Source organism: Myxocyprinus asiaticus, chromosome 11 (assembly GCF_019703515.2).
Source record: "Myxocyprinus asiaticus isolate MX2 ecotype Aquarium Trade chromosome 11, UBuf_Myxa_2, whole genome shotgun sequence".
Lineage (NCBI taxonomy): Eukaryota > Metazoa > Chordata > Actinopteri > Cypriniformes > Catostomidae > Myxocyprinus > Myxocyprinus asiaticus.
In genome coordinates this window covers 38,615,609-38,638,740 of record NC_059354.1, presented here as the reverse complement: position 1 = coordinate 38,638,740, position 23,132 = coordinate 38,615,609, and the positions used below count along the sequence as shown (strand labels likewise).

General features: G+C 39.4%; 1 protein-coding gene across 2 annotated transcripts in view; it reads left to right on the top strand.

The window, feature by feature from the left end:
* Positions 1–23,132, top strand: part of adcy5 (adenylate cyclase 5) — a 119,640-nt gene that overhangs the window by 74,400 nt on the left and 22,108 nt on the right. For both annotated transcript variants that reach the window (XM_051711047.1, XM_051711046.1), the window contains exons 4-7: positions 8,385–8,496; positions 11,235–11,362; positions 21,214–21,372; positions 21,882–22,023. In XM_051711047.1, the coding sequence (XP_051567007.1) occupies positions 8,385–8,496; positions 11,235–11,362; positions 21,214–21,372; positions 21,882–22,023 (541 nt within the window). The remainder of the gene's footprint in view (positions 1–8,384; positions 8,497–11,234; positions 11,363–21,213; positions 21,373–21,881; positions 22,024–23,132) is intronic.

The window sequence follows — 23,132 nt, the reverse complement described above, 5'->3', positions numbered from 1 at the left end:
CTATTTAGGCATTGTTGTAGCAAACTGTTATTGGAATGGACACTTTTCATAATCACATCAGTTCCTGATGGATAAAATCAAACCCTGTCCTACTACTTTTTTCTTATCCTGTTTCACTCAGAAATATCTCACATTACAGAAGTAAAATGGGTTGTGAATGCAGTTTCATGCTGACTTTAACCATTGTAACGGGACACTTTTTAACCATAGCTTTTTTCCTTTAAAACTCCAAAGTGCTGACAGTATTGGTAGTCTTTCCTCTAGGGCCAATCTTGGTTTCATTTCATACTTCGCCTCATGTTTACAAGATTACATAAGATTACAAGCACCTAATAAAGGACATTGAGTGTGTTTGTAATGGCCAGCAGAAATACTCTTAAGCCCGTAATGTGTTTGGATTCTCTTTAGAAAACAGCCCTGCCATTGTGACACACTGCAGCGACAATTTTGGTCCAGGCAGCAGGGAGCTGATGAGTCACCCATGAGCTAACGATTGAATGAGCTTTTAAGATCTGCGTGAGATGCTTCCAGCAGCCCAGCCAGATCAAGGCCTGCCTGCCTTCAGAGAGCAGTGCAATCACTCACTCTTTCACAATCAACTAACCTTAATCCACCCTCCCACCCATCCACCCACCCAGGGGAGGCCTTTTGTTTGAGCTTTTATAAATAGCAACTCTAATAGAATGGGCAGCTATATAGAAACCTCTGATCTATGACAAATATAAGGGGTTTTAGCATAAGGGAGGGTAATAATTTAGCCTTAGTGTCATTTGTATGCTGTAGGCTATTTATACTTTTTTAAGAGAGAGTTTGACAATAAACTGAAATTCTGTCATTTAGTGTACTCAGTCATTCCAAATCCATAAGCTTACTGACTGATATCAGTCCAAATCCTTATGCTGACTTATCAGATAAACCATGTCTATCTCAAAAAAGGTGCCAATGGGTACAACACACACAAGAGCCAGTGACCAATGTCAGTTATGTTTTTGGGTCTGAACGTGAATGAGTTTTAAGAGCTTCGACAGAGAGGAAGATACTGTATCAATTGTATTCTAGGTTCAATAACACTTATGCTCAGTCAACAGCATGACATAGTGTTGATGATAACCACAAAATAATTAATTTTAAAAAATGGACTCTTTCCTCGTTTATTTAAAAAAAAAAAAAAAAAAAAATTGCGGTTACATATAAGGTGATGAAAGTAATTGGGGCCAGTCCATAAATGTCAATCCATAAATGTCAGTCCATAAATGTCAAAATACACTGTTTCAAAAGTATGGCCATAAAAAGTAAACATTATACATGTTAAAATTATTTTAGTGTGATAAAATTGCTTACTATCCTTACCTGTGTTTTTTTTTTTTTTTTTGGCCTTTTTGGAGCTTAAAGCTTGTGTTCTTTTTGGGGGGAGGAAACAGTATATGAGCTTGAAACAATAATGACAGAAATTTCTTGAGTCTATTCCTTGAAGCAGTGAGGTCAAGATCAGATGCCTTTTTTTGGCAACCAAGCAGCCTTTTAAAAGAGAGTGGCAAACACCACATGAGCTGACACTTTAGCAGCACCATTGTGTAAGCCTTGCCTTTTGGGTTCCTTTTAAACACTTCTGGAAATCATCTTTCATTGACATTGAGTCCGAACAGAGGTCATGCTGTCCCCAGTTTTGAGTTTCAGTCAAACCTTGCTGTCTCCCTGCTGTGGTCATGCTAATTTGAGTGTCAGACCAGCATTTAGCTGTTTGTAATAAAGCTAGATCAATGGCAGCATTTGGTGAATAATGCTCGACAGACGAATACTGAATTGGAAAAGTCATTATTGCCCATGAGGTTTTGTTTTGTCTTTCATCTGAGGCGCACAATATAGAAGAGTCTTATCCATTACTGTGCTCCCACAAGAGAACATCATGCTTTATACACATTCTTGACTCTATCAGCCCAACGTTCTCTTAATATGTATGTCATCTATTGCTATAGAGAACAGGCATACTGCCATTTAAACCTGTCTCCTGTGCCACTGGCATGGTAATGGTGCTGGGAAGCTGGGATCACATTAGTTAGCTGATATTATGTCTATGTAAAGTCTGCCTTTCAAATGGTCAATTGAAATGAATAGCTGTGTCCGATGATTTCTATTGTCAGCCAGGTAGCCGTGGTAACCATGTAAAATGATGTAGGTGAATGTGTGCCACACTGATCAGTGGGGATTATGGGCCTGAGATGTTTTTTTAGCTGTCTTAATTCTTGAAGTATTTTCCCCATTAATTTTTTTTTTCCATAGGGATTTCATAATATCCCATAAAACAGTTTTAAGCCATGAACCAAACCAACCAGCTCCGAGGTGAATTAAAACATGACAAATTTTGATTTGAAGCAAAGAAGTATTTGAAAATCAGACAAAAAGACAAAAGTACAAGACTTGATGTCTTTAATGAGAAATGAACTACAATCCTACAAAGCACTGTAAAATATATAATTGAATTAAAAACAATGGAAATATACAGTATAAACCTATTGATTTTAAGTTGTTGATTGTATTTAAACAATATATTTTAAGTGTATTGCAAAATATTCATCGCTATACAGTGTATTTGTACTTTGAGTGTAGGCAGACCGACTCGATTGCATCATTCACGGTGCATCATGGGAGTGGGCGGTCACTGCAGGGCTCTTTTGCCGCGCTTTGTTTGCCAATATTCTCTGATTAGTGGATTTTTGTCTTCCGGATTTGTAGGTAGTGTAGTTCTTCAACAGGAATTTCACTATTAAACATATATATATAGACTGATGGAGAAGCATATACCATCGATTAACACTTAAATGTATGGGTGTTTTGCCAAAAATTATTACATACTTAGATCTTTAGTGACCCGGTACATATAAATATCACAAATGGATCTACAAAATGCCAAGATAGTGTCAAATTTTCAAAACATTTTCAAGACAATTAGAAAGTATTAGTATACAATATATTCTAATATATTTTGTTATTTTATTTTTTATATATCAAAGAGATGATGCATCAAATAAAGAACCGGATTCATTACTTCCACACTGAAATTTCAAGAGATGCAACTGTCTGTCCAACACCTATTGAGCTACACATTAGCTAAACATATGTATTTTCTCAGGCACAATTTGAGTTTAAATAGACTCACAATTTACATCATTTCAGTAGTACACCCAAATGACAATAGCCAAAATCATACTGTTCATGTGTTAAACTTACTATAGTTTACTTTTTCATTGCTGCTTCATCAAATAGCAATGTCAAATATAAATCAAATCAATCACTGAAACATAAGCGCCACCTTGAGTAAGAAATAGCATGAATAATTTGTGTGTACACACACATGCAATACTGATAATTCACCTTTGTCACACAGACAATGATTGTGATATAGTAGTCATTTATATGAATATAGTACTCATTTGTCTTGTAAGAAACAAAGAAATATATTTCTTGTTATAGTAAATTTACATAGATATGAAATAATCCTAAAAATATGATTTTGGAAGAGCAAAAAGGAAAAGCGACTTTATTACATATCTCGGGTCTTTAATGACCCTGTATTTTTTTTGGTAATTAATCAGTTATATAAAATAAAAAAAAAAAAGTCATTTTGCAATTTTGCCTTTTTTTTTTATTATTAATTTATTTTTTTACATTATTTAGAAGAGAAAGGTTGAAAAATACTAAAGAACTGTGGACATAACTCCAAAACAGGATGAGGTACAGGGGGTGGTGTAACAAACTGGCCATGGTGACGGTGTTAGGATCCATGTGCAGGAAGTTGATTAAAAGAGACACAAGCAAACAATCCAATACAGCAGACAGAGAGAGACGTAGTCGTAAAACAGGCAGATAAATCCAATAAACCAAACAGACAGTCCAACTAGGCAAACAAAACAAAGGGTAATCCAAAAAGCAGTAAATCCAGAAAAACAGGCAATGGTCATAACATGAATCAAGAAACAATGGCAATGGAAAAACGCTCGGTAAGGCAGGGTAAACTGGCAATACTTCGCAATGTACAATGGAACTGCATGGCTATATTTACATGTGGTAAACAGGAAATGAGCAGTGAATAAATGGGTGAAGATCAGTATTCAGGAGAGGGCTCCCTCTGGTGGTTGGTAGTATGGGTAACAACCTCAGATGTTACAGAACCCCCCCTACGAACAACTCCTGGTGTTCTTCTGCTGGGACGTCCCCTTGGTCATGGTGCTGGATGATTAGGATGGGCTTGGTGGAACTCTTGGATCAGGGACGGGTCCAGTATGTCCATGGCGGCTACCCACGATCTCTCCTCCGGTCCGTAGCCTTCCCAGTCCACCAAGTATTGCATCTGGCCCCCTCTTCGCCTTGAGTCCATGATCTCTCTGACCATATACGCTGGTGCTCCATCAACCTCCTATGGAGGCGGAGGCTCGGGATTCGTGATTCCAGGGCCAGATGCCAGGTGGACCGGTTTCAGCAAGGACACATGGAATGAAGAATAGATGCAGTAGTTAGCAGGAAGCTCTAACCGGCAAGTAACTGGGTTTATTTGACGGATAATTCTGAATGGACCCACAAACCTTGGACTGAGCTTCCTGCAGGGCAGCCACAGCTTGAGATCCCTTGTGGATAACCAGACCCTCTGTCCAGGCTGATAGTTGAGGTGAGGGCACCTCCACCGGTCAGCCTGAAAGCAATGCGCTCAGACCGCTCGCTGTAGCCGGAAATGTGCGCTGTCCCACACCCTCTCGCTCCGCCTAATCCAATCGTCCACCGCTGGCACTGTAGATGGTTCTCCTGACCAAAGGAACATCGGGGGTTGGTAACCCAGCACGCATTGGAAGGGGGTTAGCCCTGTAGAGGGATGAGTGAGGGAATTCTGTGCGTATTCGGCCCAGGGCAAGAAGTTGCTCCACTTCTCCTGTTCACGGCTACAGTAGCTCCGAAGGTATCTGCCAATCTCCTGGTTTAAATGTTCCATCTGTCCGTTGGCTTAGTGGTGATAGCCTGAGGTGAGATTCACATTGATGTCCAGTTGCTTACAGAATGCCTGCCAAACTTGGGACATGAACTGTGAACCTCGATCGGACACGATGTCTTCTGGTAATCCATAGACTCTCAATACTTGGTGGAATACAGCATTAGCAGTTTCCATAGCCATGGGTGAGAGGGACAAGTCTACATGATTTTGAAAATCAGTCGATAATTACCAGTATGATGTATCCGTTGGAGTTTGGCATGTCGGTGACAAAATCGGTGGACAGGTGGGACCATGGTCATTGGGGTATTGGCAGTGGTTGGAGTAATCCCGTGGGCAGTTCCCTGGGGGTCTTAGATTGTGCACACACTTGACAAGACTTCACATAGTTAGTAACATCACGAATTACAGATTGCCACCAGAAGGAATTATGTACCAGAGTGATTGTTCTTTGGATGCCATGGTGTCCTGTGCTCAATGAAGTGTGGACCCATTGGAAAGTTTTTGGTTGTGGGGCAGTCAGGTGGTGACAGTTTGTGCTGTTGTGCTCGTTGTATTTCTTCCATGATATCCCAACTAGCGGTGCAATGATGACAGATGGTGGTAGGATTTATCCAGGATGAGGTTGGATGTGGGGTGGATCATGCCTGTGTGAAAGTGCATCTGCTTTGCTATTCTTGCTGCCAGGGCGGTAAGTGACGGTAAAATTGAACCTGGTGAAGAACAATGACCATCAGGCTTGACGTGGATTCAGTCTCTTGGCTGCCTTGATGTATTCAAGGCTCTTGTGATCAGTGATAACTTGAAACGGGTGGACTGCCCCCTCTAACCAGTGATGCCACTCTTCAAATGCTGCCTTCATGGAAAGTAATTCCTTGTTCCCCACATCATAGTTTCGTTCAGCAGAATTGAACTTTCTGGAGAAAAATGCACAAGGGTAAACCTTGCCTGGGGTACCGTGACATTGTGACAGGACCGCTCCAATCCCACAGTCAGAGGCATCTACTTCAATGACAAAAGGAAGATTGGGGTCGGGGTGTTTCAGTATAGGAGCAGTCGTGAAGCTTGACTTGAGGGAGACGAAGGCTTGGTATGCAGCGTCGTTCCATGGTAACTTGTTGGGTTTTCCCTTAAGTAATGATGTGAGTGGTGCTGCAATGATACTGTAGTTTCTGATGAAGCGGCAATAGAAATTGCAAAGCCCAGAAACTGCTGTAGTTCTTTGACTGTGGAAGGTCGATGCCATTCGGTAACTGCTGTGATTTTAGAGACATCCATTTCTACTCCTTGGTGGCTGATATTGTAACCTAGGAACATGGTGTGGGAGATATGAAACTCACAATTTTCTGCCTTGACAAATAGCTGGTGTTCCTGGAGATGTGATAGGACTATCCTGACATGCTGGATATGTTGTTCCTTGTTTTGAGAGTAGATGAGGATGTCGTCAATGTATGCCACCACACACTGATTCAGTAGGTCTCTGAAAATCTAATTGACAAAAGACTGGAAAACAGAGGGGGTGTTAGCAAGTCCATATGGCATAACCAGATATTCATAGTGCCCCACTCCCATCTCCATGCAAATACTGGTGATGAATGCAGTTTTCCACTCATCTCCTCCTCTGATTCTGATGAGGTTATAAGCACTTCTTAGATTGAGCTTAGTATAAATCTTAGCCTCATGGAGTTGTTCAAGGGCTGAGGGGATAAGTGGCAGTGGGTAACGGTATTTCAAGGTGACAGAGTTCAGGCCTCGATAGTCTAGGCATGGACATAGACCTCCATCCTTTTTCTCCACGAAGAAAAAACCTGCAGCTGCTGGAGAGGTGGAGGGACAGATGAAACTGGAGGCAATGGCTTCCTCGATGTAAGTTTCCATAGCTAGGGTTGTGGATGGCCAGCCAAGGATGACACAGGATAAGAGCGTGATTGGGTAAATTTATGACATATAGTGAAATGTTCTCTACATGAAATAGTCCAATCTTGATGGTTATAGGAACAGTCTGTTGGGTTATACCAGTACCAATGGGAGCGTTGTCCACTGTTGTGATATTAATTGTTGGAATGCATTGAATGGTGGGTATACTGAGTTCTTGTATGATCTCTTGATTTATGAGATTCACAGCAGCCCCAGAATCCACTAAAGCTGTAAAATATTTTATATGATCACCAATGGAGATCTCTACAGGCAACAAAAAACTGTGAAGGATAGGTGATACAAAGTTTGTGGTACTCACTTTCAGCCTTGATTCATGGGAACTTGATTTCTTGTGTGGATATGCAGCATTGAGATGACCTGGTTCACCACAGAAATAGCAAAGTTTTTCATTACGTCGACATTGGCGTTCCTCCATAGAAACACGGGCGTAAACAACTTGCATAGGTTCGGGTGATTTAGTGGATGCCTGTACCTGTATTGAGACTGTAGACTTAGAAGCAGAGTGAAACTGGGGCCGTGGGGCATTACGAAGCAGGTTATCCATCTTGATAGCCATGGTAATGAATTCTGACAGAGTCGAACTCTCACCCTTGCATGTCAGTTCTGCCTTGAGTTCTTGGTGAAGCCCCTCGTGGAAAACAGTTTTCGGAGCGACATCGTTCCACCCACTTTGAGCCGCTAGCGTCCTGAACAGAATTGCATAGTCTGCTGCAGATCGATGGCCCTGGCGTAAATGAAGCAGCTGAACAGAGATATCTTGTCCACCCGCTGGATACTCAAAGACTTTGTGGATCTGTTGAACAAAGTAGTCAAACGAGGTCTGGATTTGAGGATCTTTGTCCCAAACAGTGGCGGCCCAATCGAGTGCTTTACCGGTAAGCAGAGACATCATAAAGGTAAATTTCTTGGCGTCTTGATAAAATGAATCAGGTTGGTTAGAGAAATAGACTTTACATTGTCGTAAAAAAACCCACATTTCTCAGCAGAACCATCAAACTTGTCAGGAAGAGCAAAGCTTACCGGTTTAGCATGGGGAGCTGGCAGTGAGTGAATGTAGTGAGTCAAACATTCGTTGGCGACTCGTAGGTTGTTCAGCTGGTCTTGGTAACCCTTTAAAACCTCGCACTAGTGTGCAAATGCAGCCTGGAACTGTGAGACTTCCGCTGGATCCATGGTTGGCGAAGTATTCTGTAACGAACTGGCCACGGAGACGGTGTTAGGATCCACGTGCAGGAAGTTTATTAATATACAGTCCAACCAGGCAAACAAAACAAAGGGTAATCCAAAAAGCAGTAAATCCAGAAAAACAGGCAATGGTCATAACATGAACATGAGGTGCCAGGTCACTGAAGACCCGAGGTACATTAAAGGTGCATTAAAGGGTTAACACTAGGATTGATGATGCAATACACAAACCACATGCATCACTAACTCTTCATTTGATGTTTATCTCTCTCTCTCTCTACAGTATTCTCTTTGCCGACATCGAGGGTTTCACCAGTCTTGCTTCCCAGTGCACTGCCCAGGAGTTAGTGATGACCCTCAACGAACTCTTTGCACGATTTGACAAACTGGCCGCCGTAAGTGTGTGCAAAACAGCCTGCACCCTCTGCCAAAGGGCTGTTTTTTTTTGTTTTTTTTTGGTGAAATATGGTGTCAGACTGAGATGGAATCACATAAGTTCTGCATTGCATACCACTCACACAGCTGACAGAAATAGACAGACCCTCCCTCCTGTAGGATGAGTGTTTGTGATCACGCATTGCACACTGATCTGTTATTCCAGCCCAGCTATCTCCTCGTTATCTCCACCAGGGGTAGTGACTCATCGTAGCCAAGTCACCATGCGAGTGTGCACGTCCTCTGCTACTGACACTCAAAGAGAAAAGCATTTGGTGTCTGTTCAGATGTTTGCACACTTCCCAAAACCTTCAGGCAGAAAGACAAAACAGATTGCATGTACACTTCTGCCCTGTTGATCTACAATAGTAGTTGTTGTATGGGCTGCGGGTTAAATTAAGGCATATGCTGGGGTGACATTCAGGTGTCTGTCATAAGACAGCTGCTGCGGTGAGTCCTGTGCCCAGCCTGAGGACAAATTGTCCTCTTCTACTCCTCACTGGTTTTAAAGGTGATTTACAGTCTGAGTCACCTATAGTACTCTAATAACAACACTGAATTTTAAAAGTTTAGTTAATCCACAAATGAAAACTCTCGTATTTCACTCACTCTCATGTCATTCCAAACCCATATAGTTTTCTTCCATGGAACAGAGATGTTAAGGACTGACAATTTATTTTCAGTGTATGGACAAAAAATGCAATGATATTGAATGGTGACTGAGGCTATCAGTCCGTAATGGAAGAAAATAAAATAAGGTTTGGAACAAACTCAGTTTTAATTTTTGGTTGAGCTGTCCCATTAAACTGCCTTTTTTTTAAAAATCCATTAGCCCTGTTACATTTAACTTCTGATAGGATTTCTGCTTATATGAGTTTACACACTCTTTAAACCAAAGAGTGATGGTTATTTTTTAGATTAAGTTTTCCACGCAAAATGTGGTTGCATTTCTGATTTCATGAAAATGGGATGCCAAGTTTATTACATAAATAAACACAGTGCAGACAGTGATTAAACTCTAACCTTTCTAAACCATTTTGGGAATAATTAGGTTTGGAGTTTGTTTTGCTTTCATAAATCATATAAATCCCAATGAAAATCCACACCCCTAAAAGGAAAAACCATTTTCGGTATGCAGTGTTGATATAAGGGTTTTTTAGTGGAAGAAAGGCTATATGTGTAATACTCCTTATGTGATGATATAATGTTTAATTCAGTATATAAAATAGTAGGATAATGGAATATATTTAGGTTATAAATACAAAGTATAAATACAATTTATATCATAAGTATATGCAAAATAATACAAATATATAATACAAAATAATATATTGTATCCAACTTTGGACTCATTGGGCCCTATTTTAAGAGCTTTAGAACTATGAGCAGCACTATGCCATAGGTCATAAATGCAAAATCAATAAGCATGGCCATGAAGTTTTGGTATTTTCGTGCAACCATGCACTAAGTGTAGGCGCAAGTGGGTTTGGCGAAATTGTGCGCACAAAGCAGTAATGGGCTTGGCTAAGTGCAGTTTAATTCTGATGTTCTTCTGCATCACCATCTGTGTCCTGTTATATATTCCATTCCCTGTCCAGCAAGACAGCACATTCATAAGAAGTTGGTAATGTAAATGAGCTGTATGAAATGAATCAGAAGAATAGAAATATGAACTTAAGTAATTTTGTGCATTAACTTCTTCCTTGTTTAATGTCAGATATATTTCTAGTGACACACTCCTTTTATACGCCTAGAAAATGCATTTTTGTCAGGATTTGGATGTACACTCCGTTAAATTATAAAGAATGTAAGTATTATTAATAATTTTCATCTACTGACACACAAATCATGGCTAGTATTAACAGTGATTGTATCTGCATGCACTTCTCTTCTACCGGTCGATTTTGATCTAGAAAAATGTTATAATTTTTTGAAACAAAAAAATTAAACCAAAAATATTTCTTAATTCAAATAATACTTATACAAAATATAATCAAAATAACAAAGTGGTCAAAAAAATCATAGCAAATCCAAACATTTTACTCTCTCCAACTTCTTCCACCGGCCCCTTTTGAAGTGTCTTAAAAATCACTACGACAACTGGTGGAAAAATACCAGTATAAATTATATCATAAATACAATTATAAATATTAACATAATAATTGTAAAATAAACCATGACCTATAGAAAGTTTAGCACAAATCTCATACGTTTTTGTTTTATAAAACGCTTACAACTGTGATTTTCAGGAACAGTACTTGATGTTCCTCTATATTTTCAGAGTTTGGACATGAACTTTATTACCACCTGCTGGTGGAATCTCCAAACTGCAAATGCAGGAACTGATTTTAGACTTTGCACTGAAAACAGACGTGCTTCTCAAGTCTTTTTCTAAGGAAAATCGCAAATTGTGCTTTGCAGCAATTCATTAACATACAATTGCGTGCGAACACCCACACCCATTTGCATTTTGTGCTGGCACCAAAATTGCACTTAGATTTAGCGCTCTCATGACAATTGGATAAGATGTAGCACACAGTCATTGCGTATAGACTAAAGCAGCACTTTGCACACTCATGAAACTAGAGCCCGTTCTCTGTTTGCACCTGATATTACCATCTGTCTTTGGTGATTCCTAGAATGGGTCAATCTTACACTCTCTTGCCTTTCTCTCTTTCTCTGCGCTGTGTGTCTGCAGGAGAATCACTGTCTGCGCATTAAGATCCTGGGCGACTGCTACTACTGTGTGTCTGGACTGCCAGATGCCCGTGCTGACCATGCACACTGCTGCGTGGAGATGGGAGTGGACATGATTGAAGCGATCTCGTGAGTATTGCAATATCACTTTTAATTATAATTAAGGAAGAGCATGGTTTTTGGGCCTTGTTTGAAAATGTACTTGAAATGGGCTAAAGTTTTTCCATATGAGAGAAGAGACTCTTTGTCATATGGTAATTATGCATTTAATCATTAGCAGACACTTTTATCGACTTGCATCACAGTGTATGTCAAAGAAGGGAGGTAATATGTGCATTGTTTGCAATTGTGTGCCATTCAGAATTGAATTAAGATGGACAGTTCCTGATTTTTAATTGTATTTGAATCGAGGTAGCAAGTAGGATGCTGAATTGTCATTTAAATGTAAGGAAGTAGAATAAAAAATGTAATTAAAATAAAATAAATTCATATTCGCATTCAAATTAATTTGTGTCCCTTGTAATAATACATTTAATTTTTTACAGAATGCATTACCAGTAAACAGTTTCTTTGAATTGCAACTCAGTAAATTCATCTTTCTGTCATTCAAATTTAAATTCAAATTCAACATCTAGTAGAGTGTGGCCAATTCAATTCAAATTCTAAGCCATGATCTTAAAGTGGGCCAATTCTTAAATTCTGAATGCAGGCCTCACTTCTGTATAGTTGAATATCAGTGAGCAGTTGTTTATTAAGGCAGGAATGGTGGTGACGGGCATTCTGGTCCAGTGAGCACATGTCTGTGTTTTTCTGAGCCACAGCCAACCGCCCCAGTGCCCAGGAAGAGAGCATTTTTCCACAGACTTGCCTGTCACACTCAATGTTCAAAGGGATTTGATGGCTTGTTTGCTGTGTCGACGGGTTCACAATGTGCTGACTTGTTCATGTGCCAAGTGAAAAGGTGTATTTCACAGAGGACTAATCTATTTTAACACTTTTTCTTGTTGGGGAAAGTGGGGTAAGATGTGTCAGTGGGTAAGCTGTGTCGCCCCTTTATCTAAAAAATAAATAAAATAAAATGCAAAATTTTTGCAGTCTCCATATATCTAGCCTTTGTCCATCATAAACTGTACACTACTTGTCAAAAGAACATTTTAATAATTGTCTAAACAAAATAGCACAATTAGAAGAATTGGAAGTATAAAAAATTTTGAACAAATAAAAACATTTTGGGGTCAGTGGCGCCATGCGAGGGTCGGACATGTGAACAGCGAGCTCTGCGCACTTTGCTAGTTTTTAATACGTTTTGTGTCATAAACCAGTAAGATTCGATACACCCTGTTCCATAATTGTTCTATGAAGACAATTTGTCAAAGAATTCAAAATCCTCGGGCTCTGGAGACATTAAAAGACACTTACGTGCTCAAGCTGATACCCCTGACAGGGCAGCAGACCAGGGACTCAATTTGGATGGTGCGGCAGGAGAGATTCAGCGTCAACTGTTGAGCATGTCAGCAATGCTGGTGAAGGTCATTGCTGACTTGGAGGATCTTGCTGTAATACGTCGATCGATCGCTGCCATGGAGACGAAATTCACTGACACGGTTACAAGAGTGTCGGCTGTTGAGAAGCGGATCGATTATCTGGAGTCATCGGAGAGGGAATTAGCTGCTAACCCGCTAGTGACCAAGGTGGACTTGGAACACGTTTGGGAAAAGTTGGAAGATATGGAGAATCGTAATCGGCAAAACAAGTCCGAATTGTTGGAATTCCTGAGAGCGAAGAAGGCAGAGATATGGTAAAATTCCTAGACAAGCTCTTCCCATGTCTGCTCGACATAACAGGCCATAAGCTGGAAATCGAGCGAGCTCACAGGGTTCCGGCACGAAGATCCGCTGAGGGAGAAAGGCCCTGATCAATTCTGGCCAAATTTCTGAGATCATCTGATAAAAATCATGTGTTACATGAGGCGAGGTGTAAAGGAAGGCTTTCTTGGAAGAACCACAACATTTTCTTGTTCCCAGACTTTGTGAAATCGACGAGAGAAACGAGATCAATTCAAGGAATGCAAGAAAATCTTACATCATGGAAGGCCGCTTTTGCACTGATGTTCCCAGCCAAATTGAGAATAGATGCTAAGGATGGCCGCAAAATATTTACATGCCCACAGCAAGCGATGTCCTTTATAAAGTCAATGGGATGAGTAAGTTATTGTGTGATGCTATTGATACAGCCGAGTGGACCTGACTCACTGAACATTCACTTGACCATCCAAGGAAACTGGGCGCCGCCTTTGTTTCTTTTTGTGCTGGTTCCGCCTAGCGGTTGGAGTTTGTTTTGTGGAATAACACTCCTGCCTCATATTGGCTGGAGTTTGTTTTATAGATTATTTTCTGTTGTGTAATTCTGTCTCACAAAATTTGTATAGAAATACCGGACTCGAGCAATCCGACGGCAAAGTTGTCGCAGGGGCTCTCGTAGGTGTACATGGACTGTTTGAGTTTAGAGGGATGGACATCGGTTGGCGCTGTCATGCGCGGGGTTAATTCGCACATTTTTTTTTTTTTTTCTGTTTTTCTGTTCTGGGGGAAGTTCAGGGTTTGTTTGTTGCTCTAATGATGGAATGTGGTCTTTATAATTTAGTTTTTGACACACAATCTATTTTTTCTAATATGTAAAATGTTAATATGAGTGGATTGTCTCTCTCCACGTGGAATGTGAATGAGTTGGGGCACCCCATTAAAAGAAGGAAGGTTATTTCTTTTTTAAACATAAGAAATATGATATAGTGTTTCTTCAAGAAATGCATTTTTCTCCGCAGGAGGCTGACAAGTTTGGGAAGATATGGGGTGGACATGTTTCCTTTATTGCTGGCTCAAGTAAGAGCAGGGGAGTCATTACATTGATAAGTAAACATCTACAATTCAAATGTCTCAAACAGATTAAAGATCAATTAGGAAGAGTCATTATTGTTTTAGCTGAAATTCAGGGGCAAAGTTTGATTTTGGCTAATATTCACGCACCTAATGCTGATGAGCAGGGCTTTTTTATAGATCTTGAAGTGATGTTGCAAGCTGCTAGCACCCGTCAAGAAATAATATTGGGAGGAGACTTTAATCTTTTGATGGACTCAGTTTTTGATCATAGTAAAGCAAAAGTGTGTAAGCCCCCTAGAGCAACATTGACGCTTCACAGGATGTGTAAAAATCTTGGTCTTACAGATATTTAGAGACTTTTGAACCCATCTGGAAGGGACTATAAATTTTTTTTCATCTGCCATAAGATTTATTCTTATTTTATATATATCCAAGTCCCTCATTTCATCTGTTGTTGATTGCTCAGTTGGAAACATTTTAGTCTCAGATCACACCCTGGTGAGTTTGGAGGTGTTGCCACATATGGAGAAAAGGAAATCATATAGTTGCCGCTATAATATATCCCTTTTGCAAAATCCTGAATTCCAACAAATGCTAAAGGCTGAAATCAATGTCTATATGGAGACCAACTGGACCTCAGTATCCTCTGTGGGCATGGCTTGGGAGGCACTTAAGGCGGTTCTTAGGTGTAGCGAATTTATATTTAAATAATTAATTAATTTGTTTACAAATCTTGGCCACATTCGACCACCAATATATGTAGGAAATTTGGTAGTATAAATGTACACGGGATGGGTTAAAGTGCCCGCGTATCTCCACCATTATATGTAGGGAAACAGTATGTGTGAGCTAGGAATTAAATTAAACTGTCCTTATTCTACATTATTATGTAAGGACATTTATAATGGAATTAGTTGCGTTCGACAACCATTATAAATTAGGTAAATGACAAATAACTAGATTATTTGTCTGAATCAAATTCTCCACCATTAAAATTGTAATACAACGTCTCGTTGTATCCGCTCACAATTTCTATGGTAAGGAATTAGCTTTAATAAGGGAATTATGATTAATTCTCTTATTGGAGTAATATTATTCTCATGGCGTATTGAAAATAATAATACACATATTTAGGTACAGCTTTGAAGTGAAATCTTTTAAAAACAGGGATTAGATTATTTATCAAAATATACCACAGTCAAATTATCTTTAAAAGGGGAATATGAATAATTAATCATAACTCGTTATAATCAATTATAAATATTTGGATCAGTTAATAGAATTAACTTGATGTAGCTGAATTAACATTACAATCAGTTAATCTGTTCGTCCAGCGAACACTCAGTATTGATCGTCTATCAACTCTCAGAAAGGATATTTTTCGTGGCCACAGAAAAATAACTCTTTCTTAGCATGTAGCTGTGATCAAATCGTTAAATTGACGTTGATTTACAAGCAGGCCAGAATCAACTCACAAGAATGTACACAAAAGCTTTATTGAACTAAATCTCAAAAACATAACTAATCTAAACAAACACATACACACAAATCACGCATACATGGGAAATGGAAAAGTGAAAGTGAATGAAACCGGAACAGAACCGGGGAATGAAGCTATGAAAAGAGTCATTTAACCATCTGAAAGAACCATCAGTTTCTTACTTCAAAGCACCTTTGTTAACAAAGGGGTTCACAGCTTATACCAAACCTCTGTTGCAATGCCTTGGCTGTTGAGAGAGAGCCCGAATGCAGTCTCAGGAGAAAGTCTTGATGGTTCCTTGAGTCGATGGTGTCGAAGTGGCAATCAATTTCTTCCGCGTTGAATGAAGAAATTATGAACTTGCGGTGTTAGTTTGACTCCGTTATGGTCGAGGAAGTTACACATGGCTTGACGTGTTTGAGGCCTGCCGGCCTGCGACCTTGCGGTCGGACCAGGTGTTTCTGGTCCCACACGAACAGCAACCAGCAGAAGCAGCGAGAGAGAGAGAGAAGAGAGAGAGAGGGAGGTCACTCCGACAGTGCCCTTTAACTCCTGAGGGAGGTCACTCCTCTCGAGTTTGGCTTGACCAATGAGAAAGGTGCAATTTTCCAGCAGGAAAAGTTCCTTTGTTTGGAAGCTGACTCATTTGCATGATTGGAGTAAGCTGGCATTTTGTGCCCCTTTGTGCTCTGATTAATATAACAAGCATACAATGCATGCTATAAGGCGGTGCTATACAACAATATTTAGGGCATCACACAAGGATTAATTTGATAGGAAGCATGATACCAATAATTTTACATTATCTAGTGGTTCTGTCATAAAGCATGCACAAAACGGTATACAGTACAAAAGACACTATACGAGACAGTAATAATCATACACACAATGTCATGAGGATATGCATGTTCATTTATAGAACAGTTTGTCTATAAATTAATGAAGAAAAGTCTGTTTTATGGGCTTTATGTGTCTTTCCTATGGGGGAGTGAGTTTCTTCTCCACGTTCCTTTGCTTTTGCATGTGGCTACCTTCCCCCACCTGGAATGTCTCTGAGGTCCACTAGTTGCTGGACCAGTGTCAGCAAAAGGGGAGTAAGAGCTGATAATGATTAATGGGAGAGCAGACATCTCTGAGTCTGCTTGGGCCTACTTGGACCTTTGCTTGTTACGGTCTTGAGACATCTGTTGGATTATACATTAAATAATGAATAATTGTGTATCTGATTGGTCCAGATGCTACATAGGGGTCGGATCATACGGTATGCCTCATTCATCAAAAAATCCAAAGCACGGGAACTCACAGGAAGCACCGAATGTCATCTGATGGCCTCAGAGAATTGACCTGATTGAAATACAGATATAATACTATTTTATCACGGAAGGTAGAGTTTTGGATATTCAGGGCAAGACAGTCAAATTTTTGTTGGGGGACAAATCAGGGAAGCTCTTGGCTAGATATATAAAGCAGAGAGAGTCTTTTTCTACCATTCCCTCAGTGAAATCTGCTGGTGGTGAAATATTTACCTCAGCCATTCATATTATTAATGCTTTTAAAGAATTCTATCTTGATCTCTATAGTTCGACGTCTTCGTCTACTGATAAAGACGTTAGAAACTTTGTGGAACCATTAGAACTCTCTTGATTCTGAGATAAACTTGGAGGAGCTTGGCGAGGTAATTAAGGCCTTGCCTACTGGGGCCAGATGGTTTTGCCGCTGAATTTTTTAGATCTTATGCTACAGAATCTTATGCTACAGAATTGGCTCCACTTTTGTTAGAAGTTTATCCGGAATCATTAAAGAATGGAAAGCTTCCGCAAACCATGACACAAGCCCGGATCGGTCTGATTCTTAAAAAGGACAAAGATCCAAGTGAGTATAAGAGTTACCATCCAATTTCCCTGATCCAGCTAGGCATAAAAATATTGTCAAAAATTCTGGCTAACTGATTATGTAAAGTTATGACATCTCTTATACATATAGATCAGGTGGGGTTTATTTGGGGCCGCAGCTTTTCTGATAACATTAGGCATTTCATCAATATTATGTGGTCAGTGGCAAATGATCAGACTCCGGTCACAGCCATCTCACTTGACGCCGAAAAGGCATTTGATATGGTAGAATGGGATTATCTTTTTAAGATTTTGGAAATATACGAGTTCGGGAATACTTTATTGGATGGATTAAGTTACTTTGTAGACACCCGGAAGCGGCAGTACAAACAAATGGATTAATTTCAGAATATTTTACTCTGGATAGGGGCACCAGGCAGGGTTGCCTTCTTTCCCCATTATTGTTCTGTCTGGCCCTGGAACAATTAGTAGACACGATAAGTAGGGAAGATGATTTTTTTTTAGGGGTGGTGGCGGGAGGTATGGTGCGTAAGCTTTTGTTTTACGCAGATGATATTTTATTATTCGTCTCTGACCCCATTAGATCTATGCCTTGCCTCCATAGAATTATTAATTCCTTTTCTAAGTTCTTGGGATACAAAGACAATTGGTCTAAATCCGAAGCTTTGGCTTTGACAGCATACTGCTCAGTAACGGCTTTCAAGCCGGGCACCTTCCAGTGTCCCAAACAGGGCATTAAGTATTTGGGCATTTTATTCCCAGCAAATTTGTCTGATTTAGTTAGAGTTAATTTTCACCCCTTAATAAAAAGGTTTTCAAGCAATGTGGGCAGGTGGGTTTCTTTACATTTATCTATGATTGGGAAGGTTAATGTTATTAAAATGAATTGTATTCCAAAAATTAACTACCTGTTACAATCTCTCCCCGTAGATGTCCCCCTCTCTTATTTCAAGCAATTTGATAGCATAGCGAAGTCCTTCATTTGGAATGGTAAGTGTCCTAGATTGCATTTTAATAAGTTACATAGGCTGATTGACAAAGGTGGGCTAGGCCTACCCAAGATTTTGTTTTATTATTATGCATTCGGTTTCAGACATTTGGCTGATTGGTCGTTTCCACCTGAAAGTGCCCCTCCCTGGTTTTGTATTGAACAAGAAGTTCTTGCCCCTATTTTGCCATTGCAAAGCCTTTCTATCAAACTAATCGGAGAAGTTAAGTTACACCCCGTTATCTCGCATTTGCACTTGGTATGGACAAAAATGTCCAGAGTGTTTAATTCGGACATTTATTTAAATGTTGCTTCAAGCATATGACTGAACTCTAAATTATGTATTAATAAGTCTGCTTTCTGCTGGTCAGAGTGGATTGTGAGGGGGGTTACTACACTCGGTGACCTGTATGAGAGTGGAGTGTTGAGATCTTTTGAAAATTTGGTTAAACATTTTAGGATTCCCAGATCTCAGTTCTATAGGTATTTACAGCTGTGTCACCTGCTCTGTATTGTCTTTGGGAATAGCATACACCCCCCTAGAGCAGCAGATACTCTGGGAGTGGTGATTACTGCTTTTGGGAAGGGTCATGAGGCATCAGTGTATTACTCCCTGTTAATTCAGAGTCTGGGGGACGGAGCTTTAAATTCTCTCAAAAGATTATGGGAGGAAGATTTAAATTTGTTATTGGAGGAGGGAGTGTGGGCTAGGATTCTAAAAAACACAAAGTCTGCATCTAGAGATGCAAGGGTTCGCCTAATGCAATTTAAGATTTTACATAGATTTTATTGGACCCCCTCTAGATTGTATAGGCTTGGTCTTAAGGACACACCCATCTGCTGGTGATGCCATTCTGAAGATGGAGACACCATCCATGTTTTTTGGGGGTGTCGTAAGATCCAAGAATTTTGGCTGAAGGTGCAAAGTTTTGTGTGTGATGTGTTGGGCACTCAGGTTTTGTTCTGCCCCAGACTCTGTATTTTGGGAGATAGGGAGGTCATGGATTTGGAGGATAAGTACATGAAGGACTGGGTTTTGACCAGTGTGATGATTGGTAGGCAGGTTATTTTGAGGAGTTGGAAGTCGGATGGATCACCCTCGTTCCCGGAGTGGTGCGTGGAGATGGGGAGGGTGGCTGCCTTCAAGGAGGGGTCGAGCATAAGGATGGGGGTTAGGGATTCTTACAATAAGAAATGGGGCAATTACTTAGCATTTTTGGGGGAATCTCGAGGAGGGGCCGTGGAGGGAGTAATTTAGAGTTTAGTTTTTCTTTGTTTTTTTTTATTATACTTGATTATTGCATTTTATTTTATGTTGTTGTTTTAGTTTTGTGGGGTTTTTTTTCTGTGTGTGTGTCTATATTCTATTGACCACAGGGGTGTTCGTGGGGGGGTCAGGGTGGGGTGAGAGTTTGGTAGGGGGAGGGGATATAGTGGGGGTTTAATGTTTAAAGTGTTTGATTCAATATGTATATATATATATATATATATATATATATATATATATATATATATATATATATATATATGTTGATGTATTTTTTGTGTTAATTTATGAATCAATAAAAATGTTAATAACAGAAAAAAAAAAAAGATAATATAAAGAGAACCCTGCAAAAACATTCCCTGGTTAACTGCTTTATCTTACATTTAATAAAGTAAGTCAAGCTCAATGTGCTCAATGACTGGGATGTAATGTTTTGTCAGCTGCTGATCAAAACAATAAGCTCATAAAAAATAATTCTCTTTAAAAAAAAAAAAAAAAAAAACACGTCCATGCACAAAAGCCGGAACCAAGGAGGTCTAATACCAAGAAAAAGCTTTCTAATAATATTTGCAATTTAAATTTTGCTTGCAATACATTTTTTTCATCAGGACACACGGTTGCTTTTCAAAACTTGATCCGACACTGAATGCTCAAGCAGCCTTATTTACACGTAGAAAACTCTTGATGTTGCTATAACAATGCAAAAAGCACTCACTAATTTGTTTGAAGTGAAAATCAGCCCTCATTTCCTGTTCCTGTAATCAATCGCACAATCATGCAGAACATCTCAGGTTTTTAAATCCATAAGGATCTCTTTCTCAATGGCAATAACAGCAGTGATGACAGCCGTCTCGACAACAAGATCTCGCACTCTTCGCTTTCAAATTACGTACATCACTTAAAGCGTGATTGCATCACTCAAGGCCAGCTAGAAGGCCTGGACTGGGACATATCCTAAAGACCACACCCACTAAGAACAAATAAATCAATCTGATTTGCTGATGAATCTGACAATCTGACTTTAGATGCCTATTCACTGCAGTGTTGAGGGATTCTGTGGAAATTCTGAAGGCCTGACAAGGTGGAGCTTAGACTCACACGCTGCTTCGGCTAAGGAGCATGGCTTCGGGCATGTGATTTGTGAAACAGTTGTCACACTTTGCTTGTAAGCATCGAGGAATAAATTCTGATTGGATAAACTTTTTGTTTTTTGCTGTTCATTTGTAGATGAATTAGGAGTGGAAAGCGATTGCAAATACGTAGGCAAAAAGGTCAATGAGAATGAAAGGATGAAAAAAATATGTATTTATTTATTAGGCATGTTACGCCAGCAGAGAAGGCTTTGCTGGCCCTGAGAAATCGCAACTGCTGTCTTGTAATGCTGTTAAGGGAAATATATTTTTTAAAAATCCATGTTGATATAATTTGGTCTGTCTTTATTGTTAATGCTTAATATATTTCCCCCCCACCAGAATCAACACATTTAATTTTCTTGTTTTTTGCATCTGTGCTGCAGGTTGGTGAGGGAAGTCACCGGTGTCAACGTCAACATGCGTGTGGGCATACACAGCGGGCGAGTCCACTGTGGGGTGCTGGGATTAAGGAAGTGGCAGTTTGATGTTTGGTCCAACGATGTCACCTTGGCCAATCACATGGAAGCTGGGGGCAAAGCAGGGTGGGTTCATGAACTTGTTCCACATTTTCTCACCATGCAAACCCCAGCAAAAACTCCCCGTGTTTCTTAACATTTAATATCTGAAAATGTGTTCTTTTTTAATTAACACAAGACATGTTTAGACCATTCCCTAAACAATTCCCAGTAAGCTCCAAACCTCTCTGCACTGTAGCTTTGTTCAGAAACAAATATTACCAAACTATTCCTTTTACTAAGCATGCAACATGATGAGGTTATGTGACCTCATCGCAGAAGCATACTACTGTTCAAAATGTTTATCTTTGCGTAATGTGTTCTGTGTCACTCTATTATGTTACCAGTATATACTGCACAGTATTTAGTAAGCTAGTATACCATTCCAAACACAGCCTCCTGATATCGAGTCCAGGGCAGCTTCCTGTCTATATAATGCCACATTTACATTCATTCAGCAGATGTTTTTGTCTAAAGCAGCTCAAAAATTTGGAAGATTCATCTGATTCTTATTAAGGTTGATTTTGTCATCTCAGGCGTATCCATATCACTAAGGCAACCCTGAACTACCTGAATGGGGATTATGATGTGGAACCTGGATTTGGTGGAGAGAGAAATGTCTATCTCAAGAAGCACAACATTGAAACATACCTCATAGTGGGCTGTAGTCAGAAACGGGTGAGGCCCTCTTTTTTCCTTGTCAGCGAATCATATCAGGGTAACAATTTACAATGAGTTTCCATTTGGTAGCATTAATTTAAAACATGTTAACATGAACTAACAATCAACAATTGTATTTTTATTGTCTAACATTAAAAGTGCACTCAGTAACTTTTGTGTTTGTGTCATCTTGGATCTTGGACACTGACACCTAGCGGCTTGGAGGCAGCATCATTTAAAATCAATAGTTTTCAGTGTCAGATGCCATTGTAGAAATGTAGAATTCACAGTCAGCCATGATTACTTTAAATGGGTAAAAGTGTCAAATAACAGGACGGTTACTGAGATTAAGCGAGTAGTATTCAGCTGGTCACGTGATTCTAACATGGCAGCCCCCATGTGCGGACCCTCTCCATGTAGAATAAAACAGCTTTTATAAGGTTACTGATATGACTGGAGTCTTCATTTTAAAGTAAGTGGACATGATTTCCTGCATATATTGCAAAACTACAATTAATGTCTTCAGAAGTTTGAACTTTTTAATGAGGAAAAGATTACTGAGTGCACCTTTAACAAACATTAATAAATGCTGTAAAAAATATATTGTTCATTGATTGTTTATGATACCTAATGCATTAGCTAATGTTAACAAATGAAATCTTATTGTAAAGTGTTACCCATATCAGTTTTAAAGGAATACTCCCAAAAAGGAACATTTAGTAAATATTTACTTACCTTTATTTCGTACCAAACCTGTTATTTTGTTTCACAAAAAGGATAATTTTTTTTTAAAGAATCTTCATATACTGTAGCTCTTTTCCATAACCATGCCCATTTGGATGTTTTCACACTTGAGTCCTCTATAAAAGAACCAAACTCAGACCCCTTTAAGTGGACCAAAAAGTGGATCAAGTGAAAAAGGACCCAGTTCCCAATGCGTTCACACTGTCTCAAACCTTGTAGGGTAATTCTCTCGAAATTAAGCTTTAACTTTGGCAGTGAAGTTTTCTATTTAAAAATCAATATAAAATTATATTCTAATAATTGTACACAATAGATATACATGTGCTCCATCTTGGACATAAAGATTACAAAGGATGTCATTTTTTATTTTAGATTTTTAAAGA